This window comes from Lissotriton helveticus, chromosome 1_1, assembly GCF_964261635.1.
Source record: "Lissotriton helveticus chromosome 1_1, aLisHel1.1, whole genome shotgun sequence".
NCBI classification, from domain to species: domain Eukaryota; kingdom Metazoa; phylum Chordata; class Amphibia; order Caudata; family Salamandridae; genus Lissotriton; species Lissotriton helveticus.
The window spans coordinates 1,768,273,266-1,768,294,484 of NC_136057.1; the positions used below are offsets into that span (position 1 = coordinate 1,768,273,266).

The 21,219-nt window shown below is 42.7% G+C and overlaps 1 protein-coding gene across 1 annotated transcript in view; it reads left to right on the forward strand.

The window, feature by feature from the left end:
- The window catches only part of LOC144752100 (complement C3-like), a 1,799,539-nt gene that overhangs the window by 1,559,143 nt on the left and 219,177 nt on the right, over positions 1-21,219 (forward strand). The window contains exons 34-38 of the mRNA XM_078640046.1: positions 1,314-1,401; positions 5,218-5,304; positions 9,074-9,179; positions 10,351-10,440; positions 10,775-10,879. Of these exons, the coding sequence (XP_078496172.1) occupies positions 1,314-1,401; positions 5,218-5,304; positions 9,074-9,179; positions 10,351-10,440; positions 10,775-10,879 (476 nt within the window). The remainder of the gene's footprint in view (positions 1-1,313; positions 1,402-5,217; positions 5,305-9,073; positions 9,180-10,350; positions 10,441-10,774; positions 10,880-21,219) is intronic.

Consider the following 21,219-nt stretch of genomic DNA (forward strand, 5'->3'; position numbering starts at 1 on the left):
GCCGCGGCTGCTGTAGGTGCAAAAATGACGCATTGCTGGAGTGTGTCACAAAAGTGATGCAACCCCAGCAATGTGTCCTTTTCCATGGGGCAAGCCCAATGTGTCCTTTTACATGGGGCAAGCCCCATCTGAAAGGGCCTGTGTTAGTCTTACGCCTGCTGTGAGGCAGGCGTAAGATATTGACGCAATGGCGTCCTAGAAGTGACGCAGTGAAATCTCATCACTTCTACGAGGCTTACTTGCGTGCGAATGCCCCTCCTGCATACATTATACCTGACGCAGGTATCATGTAGCGCAGGGGTTTACAAAGTGACACATCTGCTTCGATGCGTCACTTTGTACATAGAACGCAACAGGGGCATGTTTTAAGCTGCTGTTGTGTCATAAAAATTGACGCAACAGCAGCGCAAAACTGATACATTGCCTCATAAATAAGGCCCTGTGTGTGCATCACAGTAGTATTGATGAACAATAACAGAACTGACAGGTTTAGAAGCATGGCCAGCCCGTTAGGGCAAATTCTTAGAGAAGGTGGACTTTCCAAAGGTGCTCGAATTTCTAATATGTTTTGCTGGATTCGGGAATTCACTGCTGCCCTTTGCACTGCTATGGAGGATAGCCCAACAGTACTGAGGCACGATGGGAAGGTTGTCTTCTGTACAGGTAATAACTGCGAAATGGTCAAGAAAATATACATAAAGACAATTTAGACAGGATGTTTAGAGCTTCAGACTTGCCCAAAACTGAATTTAGAAAATACAAATTCAAACATGGAGTAGACCGAAAAAAGTGAAGAAATGTTTTAGAAATGTGACAATATGCAAGAAAAAACGATGTTATGGTAAAATGTGAAAAACAGAAGTATGAGGTTAAGGCGTCATATATAATGTAAACATATTATTAAGCTAACAGCTACTATCTAATAAAATGTCAGAGGTTTTGATAGCTTCTATGGTATGGGTATTTTCCAACAATTCCTGTAATTTGATGCAAGAAATGATAATAATGTTTTGAAACATGACTATTGACTTCAGTTAGGTGTTTCCAAGTGTTATCTAAGATTTGTTTTATGTAAACTGCCGACGTTCATGTTTTATATGATTGAGCACACCATGAATAAAGCACAATAGACATTTTATAAATAACCAATAAATTCAGCCAAATAGAACAAGTATTGCAGAACTATCTTCATTTAGCTTTAGGATTTGGAAGCCTGCTTTTAGTTTCCACACGAATCTACCAAATGTGACTAACTTATACAACAAAATGCTCTTACCGCATTACTCTTATTAGTGGGTATTTCTGATTTCCAGGTCCCGTGGAGACAGAGATGCTACGATGACGATCATAGATGTCAAAATCCTGACTGCGTTTCTCCCTGAAGAAAGTGATCTAAAACGGGTAACTATATAAATGACGAATACTCAATAGGAATATAGTATCATGGCTTTTACACAAAATACGTTCGAGCTGTGCAAGGCCACTTTTACCTATCCTGTCCCCAATCAGACCAAGGTGCAAGGCTGCTTGCATTGCATGTAGGAGTGTTTTTGTGCAGGAAGAGACACCTTCCTGCATAAAAACAAACCAGAGAGGTTTTTCCTCTTTAAAAAGAGGAAGTAAGGAGGAGAAATATATTAGTTCTCCTCGTTAGGCCTGTCCAGAGGAGGCGTATCTTTATGGCGCATTCAAAGGTTACAAGTTCTTGTAAATCTGGGAATGCCCAAAAAACAAGTGGAGTTCTGTGGGAACACCCACAGAACACCATGGAACAGTTTCTCAGGGCAGAGTAATGCAGTGCAGCTATTGCCACGCAAAGTGGCTTAGCTTGGCTTCAAATGTCTAACTTAAGGTTTGCGTGGTGCAAGAGCGGCGCAAACCAAGTCACAAATTTGGCCCTTAATTAAAAAAAAAACAGATGCCTAGTCGAATCATATGTTTTCACGTACAGGTACATGCATCATTGTAGTCACTTGCGATTTCTTAATTGCGATTTTTAAGGAATCGCAATTAAGAATTCGCAAATGCCTATGCATGTAGAAATTGCAGAAAAATGTGCGATTTCTAAACATTCCTTAATTGCGACTCGCAAATTGCGAGTCGCAATTAAGGAATCCCTCCCCATTCATTCCTATGGGCCTAGAGGCCCATAGGAATGAATGGGAAGACATTTTCATTTTGCGAATCGCAATTAGCGATTCGCAAATGGAGAATGCGAATTCAAGGGTGCAGGGGTGTCCAAAGGACACCCTGTTGCACCCCTGAAATTGATATGTGCACCCATGTTACGCACACACATGCCCCAGGGGCATGTGTGTGCTTAACATGGGACTTTAAAAAATGCACTTTGATGCTTTTATAAAAAAATCGCAATTTACCATCACCTTACAAGTGATGGTAAATTGCGATTCTTAATTGCAAAATCGCAAATCTTTTTACTTTCTTGCATTGCATTTAAGGAATCGAAAATTGCGTTTCCTTAAATGCAATCGCAATTTAAGAAATCGCAAATTTTGCGATTTCTTAAATTGCGAGGGGCTACTTGTTTCATGCATTCCAAAAGCAATTTTTGTGATCGCAAACGGACGATTTTTGCGATTCGCACCGTTTGCGATCGCAAAATGCTTTGATGCATGTGCCTGTTAGTGATTCACACGGTTTATATTGTATTCAATCATTCCAAAATGGCATTTGAATCCCCCCTCTGAACCTATGGGTACATGGAACATTTGTTTCTCTCAGAATTGGAATGCAGTCCTGGTTACTGCCTCCTCTGTAGAGGAAGAGGCGAGCTTCTGTGTTCATACTATAAAAAGTCATGCATTGTCTTCCAGAAAGAGAAAGTGATCCCTTAATAAGCTCCTTCCTGTATACCAAATATGCCGGAGGAGTTTCGTTTATTTCAAGATATCATTAATCTTCGATTCTACACTAGACGGCATGCTTCCTCATCTGAAAATCCATTGCTCAGTCCTGGTACTTTAATAACATTAAGGGGCATGCAAAAGTGCTTATTTTTAACCACGGAAAAGTCGTGAAATTCTGGGAGATATTTGCAAAATTATGCATTAATAACGTGGCATGCATTATGGGGTTTCTGGAGTAAAACTTGAACCCACGAGCATACCTCATGTTCAAAGGTCACTCAAGAGAAAATGCCTATTACAACAAAAATTTTCTCGAACCATCCTCCGCAGCTAAAGAAATTAATGACATTTGGGGGCTTATTTACAAGCCCCTTGCGCCACCAGTCCGTCACTTTTAATATGGGAAACAGTGATGTGCTGGTGGCGCTATGGGCTTGTAAATAAGCCCCTTGGTGCTTCAAAAATTTCCGACATTTTGCTTAATTTTCGTAATTGAGAATTTCTACGAGTTTTGCACATTAGGCGAGTGTAGCATAAAACTCCGGAAGCCAAATTAAAATTTTATAAGAATAAAAACTAGTGTTTATAGATCCAGGGTCTTATTTATGAAACCGTGCGTCACTTTTACACCGCCGGTGCGTCACTTTTTGACACACCTGTAGCGTAAAAAATGGGCCATGTTGCGCCCTATTTATAAAGTGAAGCATCTAGGCAGATGCGTCACTTTGTAAACCCCTGTGCCACATTATACCTGCGGCAGGTATAATATATGCAGGGTGGGCGTTCCCACACAAAAAGCCTTGTAGAAGTGGCACATTGAAATCTGTGAGATTTCAGTGCGACACTTCTAGGAGGCCATTGCGTCAATATCTTACGCCTGACTCACAGAAGGCGTAAGACTGAGGCAGGCCCTTTCACATGGGGCCTACCCCATGTGAAAGGACACATTGATGGAGTTGTATCACTTTTGTGACACACTCCAGCAATGTGCCACTTTTGGGCCATACAGAAACGTTGGAAATACTGACATATCTGTAACTCCTTGCGACAGGATGGTTCATACAGTAAATATGAAACATCCATCATGTCGGAAGTAGGGCGCTCTGAGAAGTGACGCATCGCTGCTTTCACGTATCGACACATCACTTCTCATAAACGAGGCCTCCAGTTTTTGTATTTTCAAAGAATAAAGCACCGGCCGTGGTGGGATTTAAAGTGATTGTAGATCAACCCAGATGTCGACACCAAACTCTTGGCACAGTGATATTCTGTGCAGCCATATATTTACTGCTTCTTGGAATACTCTCTGGGTGCATAGGAGCACTTTTTCGGAGATATATAAAGAATTAATTTGTATGGTACTGAATGCGGGTGATATCTCTCTAGCCTGCCTCTGAAAGGTTTGTAGGGCTGGGGAACAATCGCTAGGCATGGTAAGTTCAGCCACTTGTCAGGATCACTTCTGAAGAGTAGGCTGGTGTAAGCCAATTGTATGTCAGTCACACAACATGTGATCTCAGCCCTACTGTAACACTTCTGAAATACGTAATAATGGGGAAAAGCTGAAATACCTATGATTTGAAATGAAACAAATATTCATTAGTTAAAGTAAGATTGTATTCAAACTTTGAAGTTAGTGAAGTTGTGACTCTGGTGGCAATATGTTAATGTTTTACAAGCCCGAAATCTCCATTATAAAAAGTAGAAAACTGTTACTGGATGGAAGCGTCAATGCTTGTTTTTGCTTAGTTGACTTTGATACATCTTAAAGAGTCAACAGTGCTGCCACTAAGTGATATCAGAGTAGCCAGTGAAATCGAATGTTAGTGGGGAATCTGGACCAGAGTGCATCTGGTAAGTGAGGTGGTTAGTGCGAATAGGTAAATTCAAGGATTATGTCTTGAGTAGCTGTGAATATCTTGTACTACACATGCATAGTGGTGTGGGTTTAAGTCTGAGCAAATGGTTGACATCTTCATGCAGTTAATGGTATAGGAATGCACCGGTGTGTTTGTGAATGGATGCTTCTTGTTTTTTCCGAGTCTCCAAGGATATAAGCGTGACTTACCATGGATATCCTACATTTGGATGGATATTCCATAGTTGAATAGACGTCAGAGAGCTTCGAAGATGAGATTCATAAGTGACTCTCGCAACCACTGGTCGGTTGTGGGTGGATATAAATGTCTTAATTAGTTATAACTGCATTTGGTGGATGGAATGGGTAAGTGTGGCTATGGTTTGGTTCGTATTCTCTCGAGTATATATACGTTTGTGGATATCTGCCTGTAAAATTGTCCCCATAGTGAGTTCAGAGTGTCTCATTAATGGGACCCCTTTGTGTTTACAGCTCACAAACAACGTTGAAAATTACATTTCCCAGTATGAAACTCAAACAACTGCAAACAATGGATCAGTCATTCTTTATTTATCCAAGGTAAGTGTAGCGCGTGCCTACGCCCTGCTTCTATAGCCTATAAAGCTAGAAGACTGCTGCATATTCTTTTTGTGTGTTTTCTTTTCATTTTAATCAGCAATGGCGTTGGCGTACCTGGCATAATTCTCTGGATCATTATTACTACAAAGTTACTCATAATTACTCAAGCTGGCATAATCTTGCACTTTTGGTAATTTTTTGTAAATGATTAAGCTCCCTAATCAGCTATGTTGTGGTCTTCCTTCCACTCTCAGAGTCCTAGTGCCTTGAGTCCCTTAGGTCTCTAAGAGTGACTTCTAGGGTTAGGGCAGTGACCTCAGAGTAAAAGGTTACCTAGTACTTAGGGGCTCATTAGGATGGAGGATTTTCCGCATCCTCCGGGCCGGCGGAAGCCACCGCCGGCCCGGAGGATGCGGAAAATCCTCTGTGGACCCACCAAAGACCCACCGCCACATTAGGATGGCTGGTGGGTCCTGGTTTCAGTCCGCCGCTTTTCCGCCGCGGTTGACTTACAACCGCGGCGGAAAAGCTGTAACATGGCTGGCGGTGTCTATCAGACACCGCCAGCCATATTAGGATAGTGTAAAAGAGATGCTTTTCCACGGCGGCTTTTCCGCCGTGGAAACGCATACTGACTTTGACTTCGGGGGCCCGTTGCGGGCCCCCTGGGTGAAGGGGGGCTGGGGGGTGCACATGGGGGGTACCCACGGTACCCCCCTGCATTTGTATGCAGAAATCGGCAGGCACCGCGCGGTGCCTGCCGCTTTCTGCATACAAATGCAATGTATGCATTTTTAACAATGCCGGGGGTGCAGCTTGAATCTGCACCCGCTGTAATGTTAAAGATAGAGGATGTGACCGCCACCCTGGCGGTCACATCCTAATCTTCACGGAGGGAACGCCGCTGCCCATGCGGACGTTCCCTCCTACTCTGGGGTCGCGGACGGACTCAAGTCCGTCCGCGATCCTAATGAGCCCCTTAATTTGTAAAACTTGTCACGCAGTAAGTCCCCTTGCTGCCCTGCACTGCATGACAGGCAAAGGACAGGGATGCAACATATTCAAGTCTACAGGGTGCATTCATGCCTCTTCCTCTGCACTGGCACCCATTTAGAAGCTTCGCACCAATGCAGGCATCCTTGCATCATGGTACAATGGTGCCTCCATTGCATGCAGGATTGGTTTCGTGCAGGAAGGGGCACCTTCCTACGCAATAATAATCCTTGGAGGAATATTCCTCTATCTATGTGTGCTGCAGAATGCAGCAAACATAGAAAGAGGATCTAACAAGGAGAAATAAAGACATTTCTCATCATTATGCCTCCCCTGGGAAGGTGTATCTTGTTGTTGTATTTATCTTTTCCTTCCTCAGTCCTTTCCCCTTTGTGCTTTTTTCTCTCTCTTGCTCAAGGTGAAATTCTGATGAGGAAAATAAGTGCTGGTGGACCCCACCTACAACCACTGGCTCAAATTAAACACTGAAGTTACCTTTAAAGTTAGAATTGGTTAAAGCTTCAGTCACAGATACTAGCCTTCTGCCACTGTCCAAACGGAGTTTCAATAGCCAGAAGATGGTAAAATTACATCTTACATTCAGTTTGCAACTCAAATTTGACTCCATTCATAAATATATTTTGCTATAGACGATGGGCCTCATTTACAAGCCCATTGCAGCGCCGTTGGATTCACTTTTACAGACACAGCGGCGGTGCAGTGCGCCTGCTCATATTTACAAGGCCACATAAAGTCACCCTGCATGGCTATTCATGGCCTTGTAAATGTGTGCTCCTTTCATGTATTACTCTGTGTGAAAGGGGCGTTCTATGGGTGTTGATGTGGGTGTTCCCACCCAACATTCATGGAACCTGACATATTCCTAGATTTACAAAGTGGCGAAACAAGGAGAAATACTATAATTTTCTCCTCATTTTTTGCTCTTTCTATGTGTCCTGCATTCTGCAGCACATATAGAAGGAGCAAAATGCTATTCATTATTGGGGTTTTTTGCACGAAGGGACACCTTCCTGCACAACAACAATAATCCCTGAAACGCAGGTGCCCTTGCACCATGCTGCAAGGATGTCTGCGTTGGCGCACAGCTGCTGTTTGTGCACCGGCTCAGGGGAAAAGGACAGGAATGCGTCATATCTTGTAGATACGGCGCATTCCTGCCTTTTTATTTTGACGCATGGCAGCGCAGCGCGGCTGTGCATCAAAATATAGTAAATGAGGCCCAACGTTTCCATGAAGAGCTCCTTTCTACTGCTTACTTTGCACCTGTCACCCAAGCCATGACTTAGTGTTTCTTTGTTCTTCGCCATGGGCACTTAATTTATAATTATAAACATTTGTGATCCTCAGCCACTTGCAAAATCCAGGAGACACTTTCTAAAAAAACACACCTTCCAACAACAAACTTTTTTTAAAATTAACTTTACTTATCTAAAGACAACATTTTCAGTGGCGGATGGTACTGAATGGGTGGCGGAAGGGTTACATATATAAAGAACACTTACCTATGTTAGGCCGCTGACTCTCCACCATTGTCGTCTCTTGTCTGCTTCTCTTCCAGAGTCAGGAAGCACACAAGCTCCCCTAAGCCAATCACAACGCTTCTGTCACCATGACAGCAGCATCGTGATTGGTCTGACCATCGTGGTTCGGCGCTCAGACAGGAGGTGGGAGCCTGTGCATGTTCTCCACCCAGGCTGTTCGTTACAGCCTGGTGGAGAACATGTTAAGTGCGCATGACTGTCTTCCCGGCCCAAGACAACCGGCCAAACCTTCATACGCACTTAAGTCTACATATTCCCTCCTCTCCCTGCTGGCTGTGATGGCAGCCAAGCCCCGCACACCCCAAAACCTGCTTCAGCATGGAAAAATACAATGATAACAACATATTCTGTTGGGCTTCGTTCACATATGTGACGAGCTTGTGTTTACACACCTATATCCTGCCTTCCTCTCATGTAAAGCGCTCTAATACCCTCTAGAGTCATGTTCACGCTCTATAAAACTTTATAAATAAATTGTATTGTTATCATTTTATTTTTCCTTCTTTGCACTGCTGAAACCCAGTGGGGTGACGCTCCTCTGCCTTAGCGGAGGAGACGCCACAGAATATTTCCTAGGGAACAAATGATATTGACGGGCAAACTACATTCCCTACCTTCTGTCAATTTCCACACTTCAGTATGTGCTTTGTTTATTTTAACCTGCACCTATCCTTAGGGGTTGTTGAAACAGATGCCACTGTCAGCATGTCTGCCACCAAGAGTGTTTGTGCGATGCTGGCTCTTAAGAAAATTTAGTATCCAGATAGCAATGTATTTGAACATGCACATGAGTAGGGCACGGGCAGGAGCATTATTGTGCTTCAAGATGGACATCTTACCTTGAATGCTTTATAGTGCTTGTGCCTCTGCTGAGATGGGGGTCCCCAGATAAAGGTGAAGACCTCGGATCTCACTAGTAATTTGCCACAGATCTTGTTTGGTGGTTACACCATGAAACACTTTTTGGGGATCCCACTTATTTTACCATCAACTTTTTCGTATTGATTAGGCACCTTAGAAACCTAAGGAGGTCATCGATTTGAGTGCGGACACCCTCCACTGTTATATTGGAAACTTACATCACTCATTGTTACTGGGTGAGGGCAGTGGAAGTGTCTGACTGGTTTGGTGGATGTCCCAAAAAATAGATCGACATAAAGTATCTCATCGCCATACAATTAATGTTAACAATATTTATTCTTCATCTATTTTAGGTTTCACACGAACAAGAGACTGTCATTTCCTTCAGTGTTTACCAAACTTTGAAAGTAGAGCTCCTTCAGCCAGCGGCAGTCACCATTTATGAGTATTACGATACCGGTAAAGACTTTTCACCTCTTATTAGGGTTTCAGACGTTGTTAGTGGAGAACTGTCCCAGGACTAATAGGATGCTTGATTTAATTGACTATGCTTGCTTGGCCTGCTCTGTGATTGGTTCGTTGGTGAGGTGCACTTCCATGCCAGGATCTTGAGATGTAACTCCTTGCATCTCTCTTCCTCATGAAATCACAAGGAGAAAGGAGCCAGAGTAGCCAGATAGTGAATCTAAGTGGACATATATTTCATCCTCCATATACAAGACTCAGGGCTCTGTGTCTAACTGAAAGAAGAATAATAAGAAACTAAAGAGACAAATGGAATGATTAGAATCATGATCTCTGCACATTTGTAGTTTGGCAGGCAGGTTAACAGGAAAAGTCGGACTTAACTTGACATTATGCTTTACAGCAGTATTTTGATGGAGATTGTAGGATGAGAAAGGGTGAGGCAAATTACAGAGAGCATGTGGCCCTTTCTACTAGTAACAGTCGGAGGGGAAGGAAGGATTAGGCCTGGGAGGTGAACTCTGCTCCGTTTGCTCCGTTTGCGGAGTTTTCCGCACTCCGCTGAGTACGCCGAGTTCCGGAGTTTTTTCCTCGCTTGTGCTCGCCATTGTTAAGTTGGTGAATGCAAGCATGGAACACAATTTCTCAAAGCGGGTAGTAGCGGATGGTCGTGACCGCCCGAGTTGAGAAACCATCCATTCACTTTGAGGAAGCTGAAGCTCAAGTAGAAAATCTTCTCAAGCGGCAGAAAAAAGCAGCGCCCCCTCGCGCTGTATATGGTGCTGTTTGCATTGATTTTCTAGCGCCGGACAAACACCTGGTGCTAAAAATCTGCTTGGATGGTGCGACCTAATGCACTCCGCCACTTCCGGAGCTCTGCGTATCACGAAGGAGTCCTTTGGTCTATGTGGAACTCCTTCCAGGCCTAGGAAGGATGGGTTTCTGAAGGGTTGCTGTAAGTGCAGCATGTTGTATCTAGTCAAGCACAGATATTGTACCTCCACCCAACGACCTGAGGCGAGCCACAGATACTGAAGTGAGGTGTGGGCAAGAGGAGGTGGCAAGAGGCTGCCTCAGACAGAACAACCTAGACTGAAGTTAGAGATGCGACCACTTATGTCAGCAATGGAAGAGTCACGATTTTTCAAAACTTTCTTCTTTGCAGACAAGAAATGCACCACATTTTACAATGTGAGGGAAGAGAGCGGAATGCTCAGAAAACTCTGTCAAGGGAGTGAATGCAAGTGTGCTGAAGGTAAAGTATTTGATGTACAGAGCAACTTACCTTCTATCCTTGAATTCGATTGTAAACCCAGAATATGCGGCATTATTAAAGGGGTGCCACGGATAAGGGGTACCGGCATGACATGGCCTTTCAAAAGTTTGTGGCATAAATGTATAGTCATTATTTTCCTAAATAATGCCATAAAGTGAAGCAAATTTAGAACTGAGGCCGCAAAACACTGAGCAGTCCGTAGACCCAGTATTTTACGCTGTAAAAGTATTTGTTTCTATGTTAACTGGCTCTTCTAGGACTGCTTCTTCAATACACCATTCATAAATGATAAAATCTGTGCATTCCTTTTCAGGAGGTTGTGCGGTTCAGAAGGATGCGGCTGCAAAATTAACACCAGAAGATCTAAATAAAGCTGCCTGTGAATACAATCAAGAGACTGAAAGCACGATAGACTATGGTGAGTGCGGGCAAACAAGCCCTTTATAACACCAGGAGCCAGATTTACCAAATTGTCATGCAGATCAGTGCAGCAGCTGCAAATGGTGCGCTGCATGAGGAGTGAGCACCATAATTATAGACATATGGCAACCTTCTCCCCTCTCCCTAACGCCAGCGCAGAAATGTGTGGCCATGCGACACTGACACACCATAGTGCAAGGGTGTTTGCATGAATCTAGCATATATTTTGTACCGGAAAGAAACCATTCCAGTACAAATACTATGCTTAGACTAACTTTAAGCCTTTTCCCACTTTGTATGTGTTTGTAAAATGCAGCACACATACAAATCGAAAAAGAAAGGAGAAATAAAAACATTTCTCCTTCATAGCGCTTATCTGAAATTGGAGCAGTTTTTTGCCATAAAACCCTATCTATTTTTTTTAAGTAAATAGGGTTTTACGTTAAAAACCTTGGGTGGTTGCATGGGAACGTTCATGCACTATCCATGGAACGGCCCCTTGGCACTGAGTAATGTAAAGCAGCACTATGCACTGCTTTGCATTACTTTCAAGTGATTTTCAAGTGTAAAACAGGTTTTACGTTAGAAAGTAAGTAGGTAAAAAAAGATTCAGGACTGTTTTGTGTCACTTTTGTGCCGCAAACAATGCGTTAAATCTTAGTAAATAGACCCCTGTGATGTAAAAAAATGCCCAAGGATAAATAGGAGGGAATAATATTGTAAGCATATATTTCTCAGGTACATTTTATTTTTTTCCCCAAAAAAGTTTTTGACTGAGCCATTATGCCAAATTCAGGGGCCCTACTAAATTCTGTAAGACCACCCTTGATCATTTTTTAAAATGTGAGTAATTTTTTATTAGAAAGTTTACTTAAGCACATATGTACTAATGCATTTTCATAGACACAAAACAGGAAAACCCTTTTGATACATCAGGAACCAAAATATTTAAAAAACATTGGTGTGAGTTCTCCTAACCATGTTAAACTTGTAGGATAAAGCCTGCAGCCTGAGATCTTATCAGGGTGGAACAGTGTTTTTTGCTTTTTTTTAAAGACAAAACAGAACTCAGTAGTGTTCAAAGATCTTCAAAAGTGAGATCCGACCTAAAGGCAGATACAGCACATTGCTGTGTCCCATTTCTTTCAGTCCTACATATGTGTGTATCTCCTCTGGTTTTTCAAAATGGGGAGAGGGAAGTAACGCCCTAGGCTCACGGTTGGCAGTTGCAAAAAGGGCAAGGAAGTACAAAGGGCTACACCTTATATGAACCTGAATAAGCATACATACCAGTCCTGGCCATTAAAGTGGATGTATAAAAATACCACGCATCACATATATATATATATTCACTGAAAAAACCATAGGTTTCAGGCCTTATATAGTTAGGAATTAGCATATAAAAAACCATTGAAATTGCTCCTATATAGTTAGTTGTACTAACTATATTTGGCGCACCCGCAATCCACTGTTGATGATGTCACATATTGCATCATTCATGACATGGTCAGTGACATCACTGATGACATCACTGATGACATCTCAAATGACATCACTGTCATACACACATTGTTGTGTGTATGGTTTCAGAATTATTAGTGTGTATTTTATAGCAGCTGTATCAAAGTTTATATTAGAGTTTCAGTATGTGCATTAGATTATCACGTGGATGATGTTATCAGTGATGTCATCAGTGATGTCATTTGAGATGTCATCAGTGATGTCACTGACCATGTCATGAGTGATGTAATATTTGACGTCATGAGCAGTGCATTGCGGGCACGTGAGTTCTAGTTAGTTCAACTAACTATAACAGGCGAATTTCTCTGGTTTTATATGAGTAATGCGTCAAACTAACTACAACGTCCCTTAAACCTATGATTTTATCAGTGAATTTCTAAGGTTTTTAAATGCTAATTCCTAACTATAACGTCTGTAAAACCTATGTTTTTTCCAGTGAATTTTAAAGGTTTTATAAATGTTAATTTCATATTTTAATGTTTATAAAACCTATATTGTTTAAATTCTTTTTTAATATTTTGCAACTCTATTATCCTTTTTTAAAACTTTAGAAATGATGTAATCTTTTATATCTTCCCTCAAAAATATGTATATAATTTTTTTTCTTTTTTTGAGAAAACTACAGTCCCGTTACTGTAGTCTACCAAGCTCCATCAGCACGCAAATCCTATCCACCACATTTAAATGATGCGCATTCCGTTTCCGACGGGTTTGTGGCACCACGTCCTGCATAACAACTTATACATATATGAGTTTGCACCAGCTGCTACTGTGGTATGCGACCGGTACACACTACCAAGCGGCGCGTTACGCCATGTACGTATGGGGTGACGCCCGCTGCGCATTGCGAATGCGACTAGTGCACGCTGCCACGCCCTGTGTTACGTCATAGACGTACGGTGTCGTGCCGCATACGTTATTCCCTCATTATTTTTGGGCTCAAAACTATATCTAAATAACTTTAAAGTGTATAAGAGAGCAAGGGATAATTAAAAATATTTTAAACATTTATATATTTCTAATTGTAATAAACTTATAGTAAATATATTTTCTCAAAATCACATCGGGTGCGGTCTCATTGCGCACTGAGTGCGCGATTGCTATGTGACCATAAAAAAAGCATTTCATTAGTTCATAACATATCCCATTGTAACAGTTCGAAATTCGTATTTCAAGATACACACCTCTTCTGCTTAGAGAGCATTTTTCTAAACATTTTGCAATATACACATAGCTTAGACTACACACAACATGCAACCATCATCTTCATCAATATTCATGACTGTAAAGTAGCCTTCCACCAATGATAGTCATACACCTAAAAGTTACATAACCAAAATGTTCTCCAATACCAGAGGTAACATGGTTTCATACGCTGTCCACAGCACAACATAATATAGTACGGCCCAGAGACAGTATCATGCATAGATAATGAACACACAGACACAGATATATAGTGGAAGTGGGTACGGGCACATGCGCTCGACTTATTTTTATTACCAGGGTCACATATCCAGTGACGTCTGTGTTGGATGCGTGTGGGGTGAGTATAAACAAGCCCTCAGGGAATGGTTGCTGCTAGCATTAACTACAACAGTAATCATTGGATCACACACAGATGTAATATTACCAGAATTAATAATTTGTGTTCAGTAAGGTAGGGACAGTAGATGTGTAATAATACAGAAATAATTCTATCATAAAAGAACCAAACTTGTGGTATACTGAGACACAATCATTAGATCTGAAATAATACACAAAAAGATTATATCATAAAAGCTCCATCAGTTCTAGTGCACTCACATAGCCGCATCAAAAGCATTCAGCATGTGCACAGCCAGTGATGATGAGTGCTGCAGGCGGGCCGTACTAGGAGCAATATCTGTTGCCATCAACACTGCATTATCTGTAATAGCGACTCAATCTGAATTGTGAACACTGCTGTCTGCAGTGTAGGCCACAGAGAGCAGTCAGCAAGCACCCATAGCTACGTAAGGTGACTTGACCTGCCCAGTTTGTCATAAGCGAAGCAACAAAAAAGCGTGTGCGGAGCCTGCAATACTACTTATGCATGTTGAAGACAGTACGCACTGGAGCAATGTCTTTTCCTAGAGGACTATCTCATCTACAATAGCAATTCAATCTCAATTGTGAACACTGCTGTCTGCGGTGTAGGCCAGAGGGAGCGGTCAACAAGGGCACACAGCCATGTGGCATTGACTTGAGCTCGACAGTTTGCAATACACGAAGCAAAGTAAACGTGTGCAGAGCTTGCAATGATGCGTATGCGTGGTGCGGACAGAGAGCACTGGAGCAATGTCTTTCCTACAGGACTGTGTCATCTACAATACTGACTCAATCTCAAATGTAAATACTGCTGTCTGCAGTATAGGCCAGAGAGAGCATTCAGCAAGCGCCCACAGCCACGTAGCATTGACTTGAGCTGCCCAGTTTGTCATACGCAAAGCAAATAAAAAGCATGTGCGGATCCTGCAATGATGCATATGCGTCGTGCGGACAGAGCGCACTGGAGCAATATCTTTTCCTACAGGACTGCATCATCTACAATACCAACTCGATCTCAAATGTGAACACTGCTGTCTGCAGTGTTAGCCAGAGAGACCGTTCAGCAAGGGCCCACCACCACGTGGCATTGACTTGAGCTCCACAGTTTTCAATGAGTGAAGCCACAAAGAACATGTGCGTAGCCTGCAATAATGCGTTTGATTGGTTAGACAGAGTGCACTACAGCAATGTCTCTTCTTACAGGACTGCGTCATCTACAATAGCGAGTCGATCTGAATTGTGAACACTACTGTCTGCATTGTTAATTGAAGGCAGTACTCACACACACAACCATGAATACTTTTTCTCATTGCCTCTTCACAAAATACAGCAACATAAATTACAGAAAACTCTACAATAAATAAATCAAAACCATTTGAATTGAGATTTCATCTGTCCACAGTCTACACTATTCACTGTTCCTTTGAACTTGCAAGATGAATGTGGTCATTTTACTAAAGCTATAACTCATCCAAAAAAAGTTCTTCAAGCAAGTATACTATAGCCTTATACCCCGCCATAGCAGGCTATACTGGCTATTAAAAGCCCTCTCCAGCTTTAAACAAGGGAGAGGGACTTTAATAGCCAGTATCGCCCAGCTACGAAGGGCTATAAGGCTATTAGAACATTCTGCCACTAGAGGGTAGAATGTTCCAACAAATAAAGCAAAGCCTTTTGGGAGCGTGATGGGATTGGAATCCCCTCAGGCTCCCTGAAGCCTTTGTTCACAGCCAGAGCAGTGCACAAAGAAACATTAGAATGTTGGCACTCCAGGCTTATACCAGCCATTATAAGCCATTGTTTTCACTGGACCCCCCAACATTCCAATGTTCTAATAAAACAATATTGTTTATATTTCAATAGACGTAGTTACTTGACTACTGGATTCTGTAATTAAACCACTCGATCTGAATTATGAACCCTGCTAACCTTAGTGTAGGCAAGAGGCAGTGGTCATTAACACCTCACAGCCACGTACCATTGGATTCAAAAGCACGGAGTTGGTTACACCTGATCAGAGAGGTTACATAGAAACATTACAGGCTTTAACTTATGGCATCCTCAATCATAGAATCAAGACCCCGTTTCACTGTTCGGACCTGCTGTACCGCGATGTACTCCACTGACTAGTGCCAACTAAGCCCAATAATCATGTGCTTTTTTTTGTTTTAAAGTAAACAAAGGTCCTAAGCTTATTACAAATATAGCATATAATATATGACACAGACTTATGATAAGGACTATGTATCTTCTTCTCCCAAGTCCAGCAGGACAAGGAGATTTTTATTTTGAAGGTTGGTTAAATACAATTTAGAAAAATTGAGAAAGGAACTATTAACTGGGCCCAAGCCTGTACCTAGTCAAGGAAGGGAGACAATACATTGGAAAGGAAAAGGATAGAATAGCAGGCAAACAAGGTGGAGAAAGGCGGTGGCTTATAGTACAGTGAAATTTTTCATAAGCTCATAGCCTGCAGTAACTGCAACACATGTTACAAAATTGAAAAGGGAAGCAGAACTGCACAAACTGTCGACGTAACGTTTCGATCCCTATCTCCAGAAATTAAATTGGGATCATCTTCAGGACTACAATAGACATTTTGCCTGAGTGTATATAAAAACAAGCCTGTAATTACACATTGGGAGAACAGGAAAAAGGGGGAGAAAAGAGACAATTTATCTCAGAGACATATATTCAAACTTACAGCATGTCATTGTTACCCAACTCTAACGTGCTGCTATTTACACATTAAAAGGGTGCAGCGGACGCAGTGCGAGTTGTTACAAAAGGGCACGGTTGGCAATGTGCTCGTTTTTTGTGTGGTGCTCACGTGCGGCGGAGTTTGCTGTAATAGCATGGGTGAGGGGTTGGTGAACAGTGCCGGTGAAGCACTTCCATGTGCGGTTCGTGCAGGGCAGTGAGTAGTGAGACTAAGGACCTGTTGGTGCGGCACGTTTGGCGAGTGCAGGCTCGTCATGCTGTTGACCATGGTGTATGGTGACGCGGTACAGGCGAATGGTGTGGGAACCTGTGTTGAGAAACAGGTTATAAGGTAGAACTGACCGTTGCACTTTAATGAAGGTGCGTGAGCGGCGTGGGGAACCAGACAGCTAGACGGCAGGCCATCTAGAAGAGTAACTATTGATTAGTATAAGTCTAATCATTGAAGCTCGTGATGGTGATAGCTGACAATAATTTAAAATTTCGGTTACCTGAATGGCTTAGCAAGTAATTATAGCCGTACTCTGCTTCTGGGGAATACGTGGTTCAGGGTCGACCAGAATTAATCTGTGAAGGGATTGGAAATAGAGTTATAAGTTACTAGCGTCGAGGCTAGAACGAACTGTGGTGAATACGCGTCATGCTGGAAGGTTGGTTACCTTAACCGAGTAAAAGGAGGTGTTCACGAACACTTGTCGATCCAGATCCCACAATGGGGAGAGCGCTCCTAAAAGAGAGAAAGTACCACATTGGTATGGGCCCGGTTTCAAGGAGCGGTAGCCGGGTGGGGTGAAGGGCGGGGGTGGTAGTGTGCTCAGGGGCTTACCGTGATAGTAGCGCTGTCGGGCAGCGAATGGGTCCCGTCTGGTCTGCCGGATGGCGTGTTACTGCCAGCTTCCGGGGTAGAGAGTGTGGAAGGACTATTGGGTGAACTGGGAGTGAGGAACGGCCGCCATTTTGGAGTGGTGAAGTTGCGAATAAACAGTGAAGTGAAAGGTTAAGTGCTCACTAATTCTGCACATACATTAACCCAGACAACTTGGGACATTTTAACACCGTATAATTTAAAAATTGAATTGTAAGGATGCATTTAGAGACAACCATTCGGGTTGCATTGAACTCAGAGCATTTGCATTTGAAGTAAGCAATCAGGGAAGTACTTATACAGTATTTTCAAACATTTCGAGGGTTATGAGGAAGTTAAAGTAGACCAGTCCAATCCTCAGCTCTGTTTAGACCCTCATGTATGGAATTGAATTGAATGATGGACTTAAGTTCCTCCTTGTTTAGGAGCTGGCAAATGTCACCTCCTCTTGGTGGGAGTTTCAAGACCTTTAGAACAGTCCACTTAATGTCATTTTCCGAGTGTTTTGATGCTGCGAAGTGGTCTACCAAGGGTGCATTTGGGGTTCCACAGCGTATTCTGCTTCTGTGCTGTCCGATGAGGATCTTCACTTTCTGGGTGGTTTGTCCTATGTAGACCTTTTGGCATGGGCATAAAATCAAGTATACAACATTCGATGTATTACAATTTGAGAAGGACTTGCTATGCCCGGTGATATTACGAACAGTGAAACTTTTTCCTTCTAATGTGGAGTCACAGTTATTACACCCTCCACATTTAGCATGCCCTACAATGGGGGACAGACTCCAAGCAGTATCAAGAGTAGAGGCGAGTGGTGGACTGGGTAGTGCCGCTCTGACTAGATGGTCTCTTAAATTTTTGTTTTTCTTAAATGCAAAAACTGGTTTGTCAATGGTTAGCACGCCTGAGTTAAGGATAGACCAGTTTTTTAGTATGGTCTTCCTCAGTTGGTGCGAAATGACTGAAAAAGTTGATACGCAGGCAATGCGTTTGGTGTTAGTTTTGGGTTTGGGAGTGAGCAAAGTTTCTCGAGGACAGTACCATGCACGCTTAGATGCATTTTGAACTATTTTCTTGGGGTAACCCCTCTCTCTGAGTTTGGAACTTAGAGTGGCAACCTCCTTAAAATAGTCTTCTTTGCATGAACAGTTCCGCCTGATCCTCAAAAATTGGGAGTATGGAAGAGAGTCACGCAAGGCTCTTGGGTGGTTGCTGTTGTACGCTAAAAGGGTGTTCTTTTCAGTTGGCTTACGATAAAGTCGAGTGAGGAGGGAACCTTCATTATGGAAAATCGTAAGGTCTAAGAAAGCAATGGACTCTTTGTTGCTGGTGATAGTGAATGTGAGACCCATGGCGTTATTATTCATCCAGTGTAAGAACTGGCGTAGGCAATCGACGTCCTGTTTCCAGATGATGAAGATATCGTCGATATACCTACGCCAGAACTTTATCTCTGTGAAGAATGGATTGGATGGGGTGAGTATCACATTGGTCTCAATATGGTCCATAAACAACACAGCCAAGTTCGGGGCAAAAATAGCGCCCATTGAGGTGCCCTTAATTTGCTCATAGAAGGTGTTGTTAAACATGAAGAAATTTTTGGTAAGGCATATCTCGAGCAACTGAAGTATGAAAATGCTTGGGACAGGATGGGGACGGGGGCGTGAGTCTAGAGTCTTCTGGATAACTAATAATGCTGCTGTCTGAGGAATATTAGTATAGAGAGACTCTACGTCCATGGTCACTAGAGTCTCTGCTGTGGGGTCAAAAGGGTAATTCTCGATCATGTTGATCATGTGCATAGAGTCTCTTATATAACACTGGGTACTCTGGGCAAAATCTCTAATGAAAAAGTCAACATAAGAGCCTAAAGGTTCAAGAATGGATCCGCACACTGAAACGATAGGGCGTCCAGGGGGATTTTCTGCATCTTTATGTACTTTCGGGAGTGTGTAAATCACCGGGACTCTAGGGGTTTTTACATTTAGAAAGTTGAACTCCTTTTTAGACAAGAAGCCGGCATTGAGGCCATCTTTGGTGATCGTTTGAATTTGGGTCTGTATTTCTTTTGTAGGGTTATGAGACAACCACTTGTAATGGTCTCTATTTTCCAGTTGTCTTTCAATCTCTGAAATGTATTTCGTTTTTTCTTGCAGCACAATCCCACCGCCTTTATCGGCACTTTTTATTATCAACTTATCATTGTTTTTAAGTTGAACAATTGCGTTCTTTTCTTTAAGGGAGATGTTATAGGGAATGAACCTTTTCTTTTGCTGAAGGTTATGTAGTCCTTATCATAAGTCTGTGTCATATATTATATGCTATATTTGTAATAAGCTTAGGACCTTTGTTTACTTTAAAACATACAATTACCCGAGGTCCCTCGCTACCTTTACGGGTTCCCTTGTTCTGTATACATATACAATAATCATGTGCAGCAGTTAGCTATGAAGACACAGAGTGTGATGCATCTCAACAGACGAAGTTCTGAAAAAAACAAGCAGCAGGTAACATCGGACATCGTCCATTGTGGGATCAAGACACCGTTCAACTGTTGGGACCTAGAGTTGGTTGCACCTGGTCGAAGGGAGTACCTTCATCTCCACTCTCAGATGCAGTTCTAACATCATCCATTGTGAGATGAAGACACCGTTACACTGTTGGGACCCAGAGTTGGTTGCAGCTGGTCAAAGGGAGTACCTCCATCTCCACTCTCAGATGCAGTTCTAACATCGTCCACTGTGAGATCAAGACACCGTTCCACTATTGGGACCTAGAGTTGGTTGCACCTGATCGGAGGAGGTATACCAAAATCATCACAGACTTTTACTTCTGACATCCTCAATCATAGAATCAAGACCCCGTTTCATTGTTCGGACCTGCTGTACCGTGCTGTAGTCCAGCGACTACAGTCAACAAAGCCCAATAATCCTGTACAGCAGTTAGGTACGATAGGACAGACTGTGATGCACCTCAACGGAGGGAGTCCTATCAAAACTAAGCTGCAGATAATATCGGACATCGTCCATTGTGGGATCAAGACACCGTTCCAGTGTTGGGACCTAGATTTGGTTGCACCTGGTTCAAGGGAGTACCTTCATCTCCACTCTCAGATGCAGTTCTAACATCGTCCTTTGTAGGATCAAGACACTGTTCCACTGTTGGGACCTACAGCTGGTTGACCTGATCGGAGGGGGTACACACAAATTATCACAGACTTTAACTTCTGATATCCTCATTCATGTAATTAAGACCCCGTTTCACTGTTCAGACCTGCTGTACCGCGGTGTAGTCCAGCGACTGCAATCAACCAAGCCCAATAATCATATGCAACAGTTAACTACGGAATCACAGAGTCTGATGCACCTCAACGGAGGGAGCTCTGTGAAAAGCAAGCACCAGGCAATATCGGACATCGTCCATTGTGGGATCAAGACACAGTTCCACTGTTGGGACGTAGAGTTGGTTGCACCTGGACGAAGGGAGTACCTTTATCTCCACTCTCAGATACAGTTCTAACATCACCCACTATGTTATCAAAAACACTGTTCCACTGTTGGTACCTGTGGGACTACTGTGTTAGTAGAATACAGAGCACTCCATGGTGCTGGGCCTCAGGCTGGGCGCTGTGTGCCTGTGTCGCGGTAGCCAGCGTTAATCTCAGG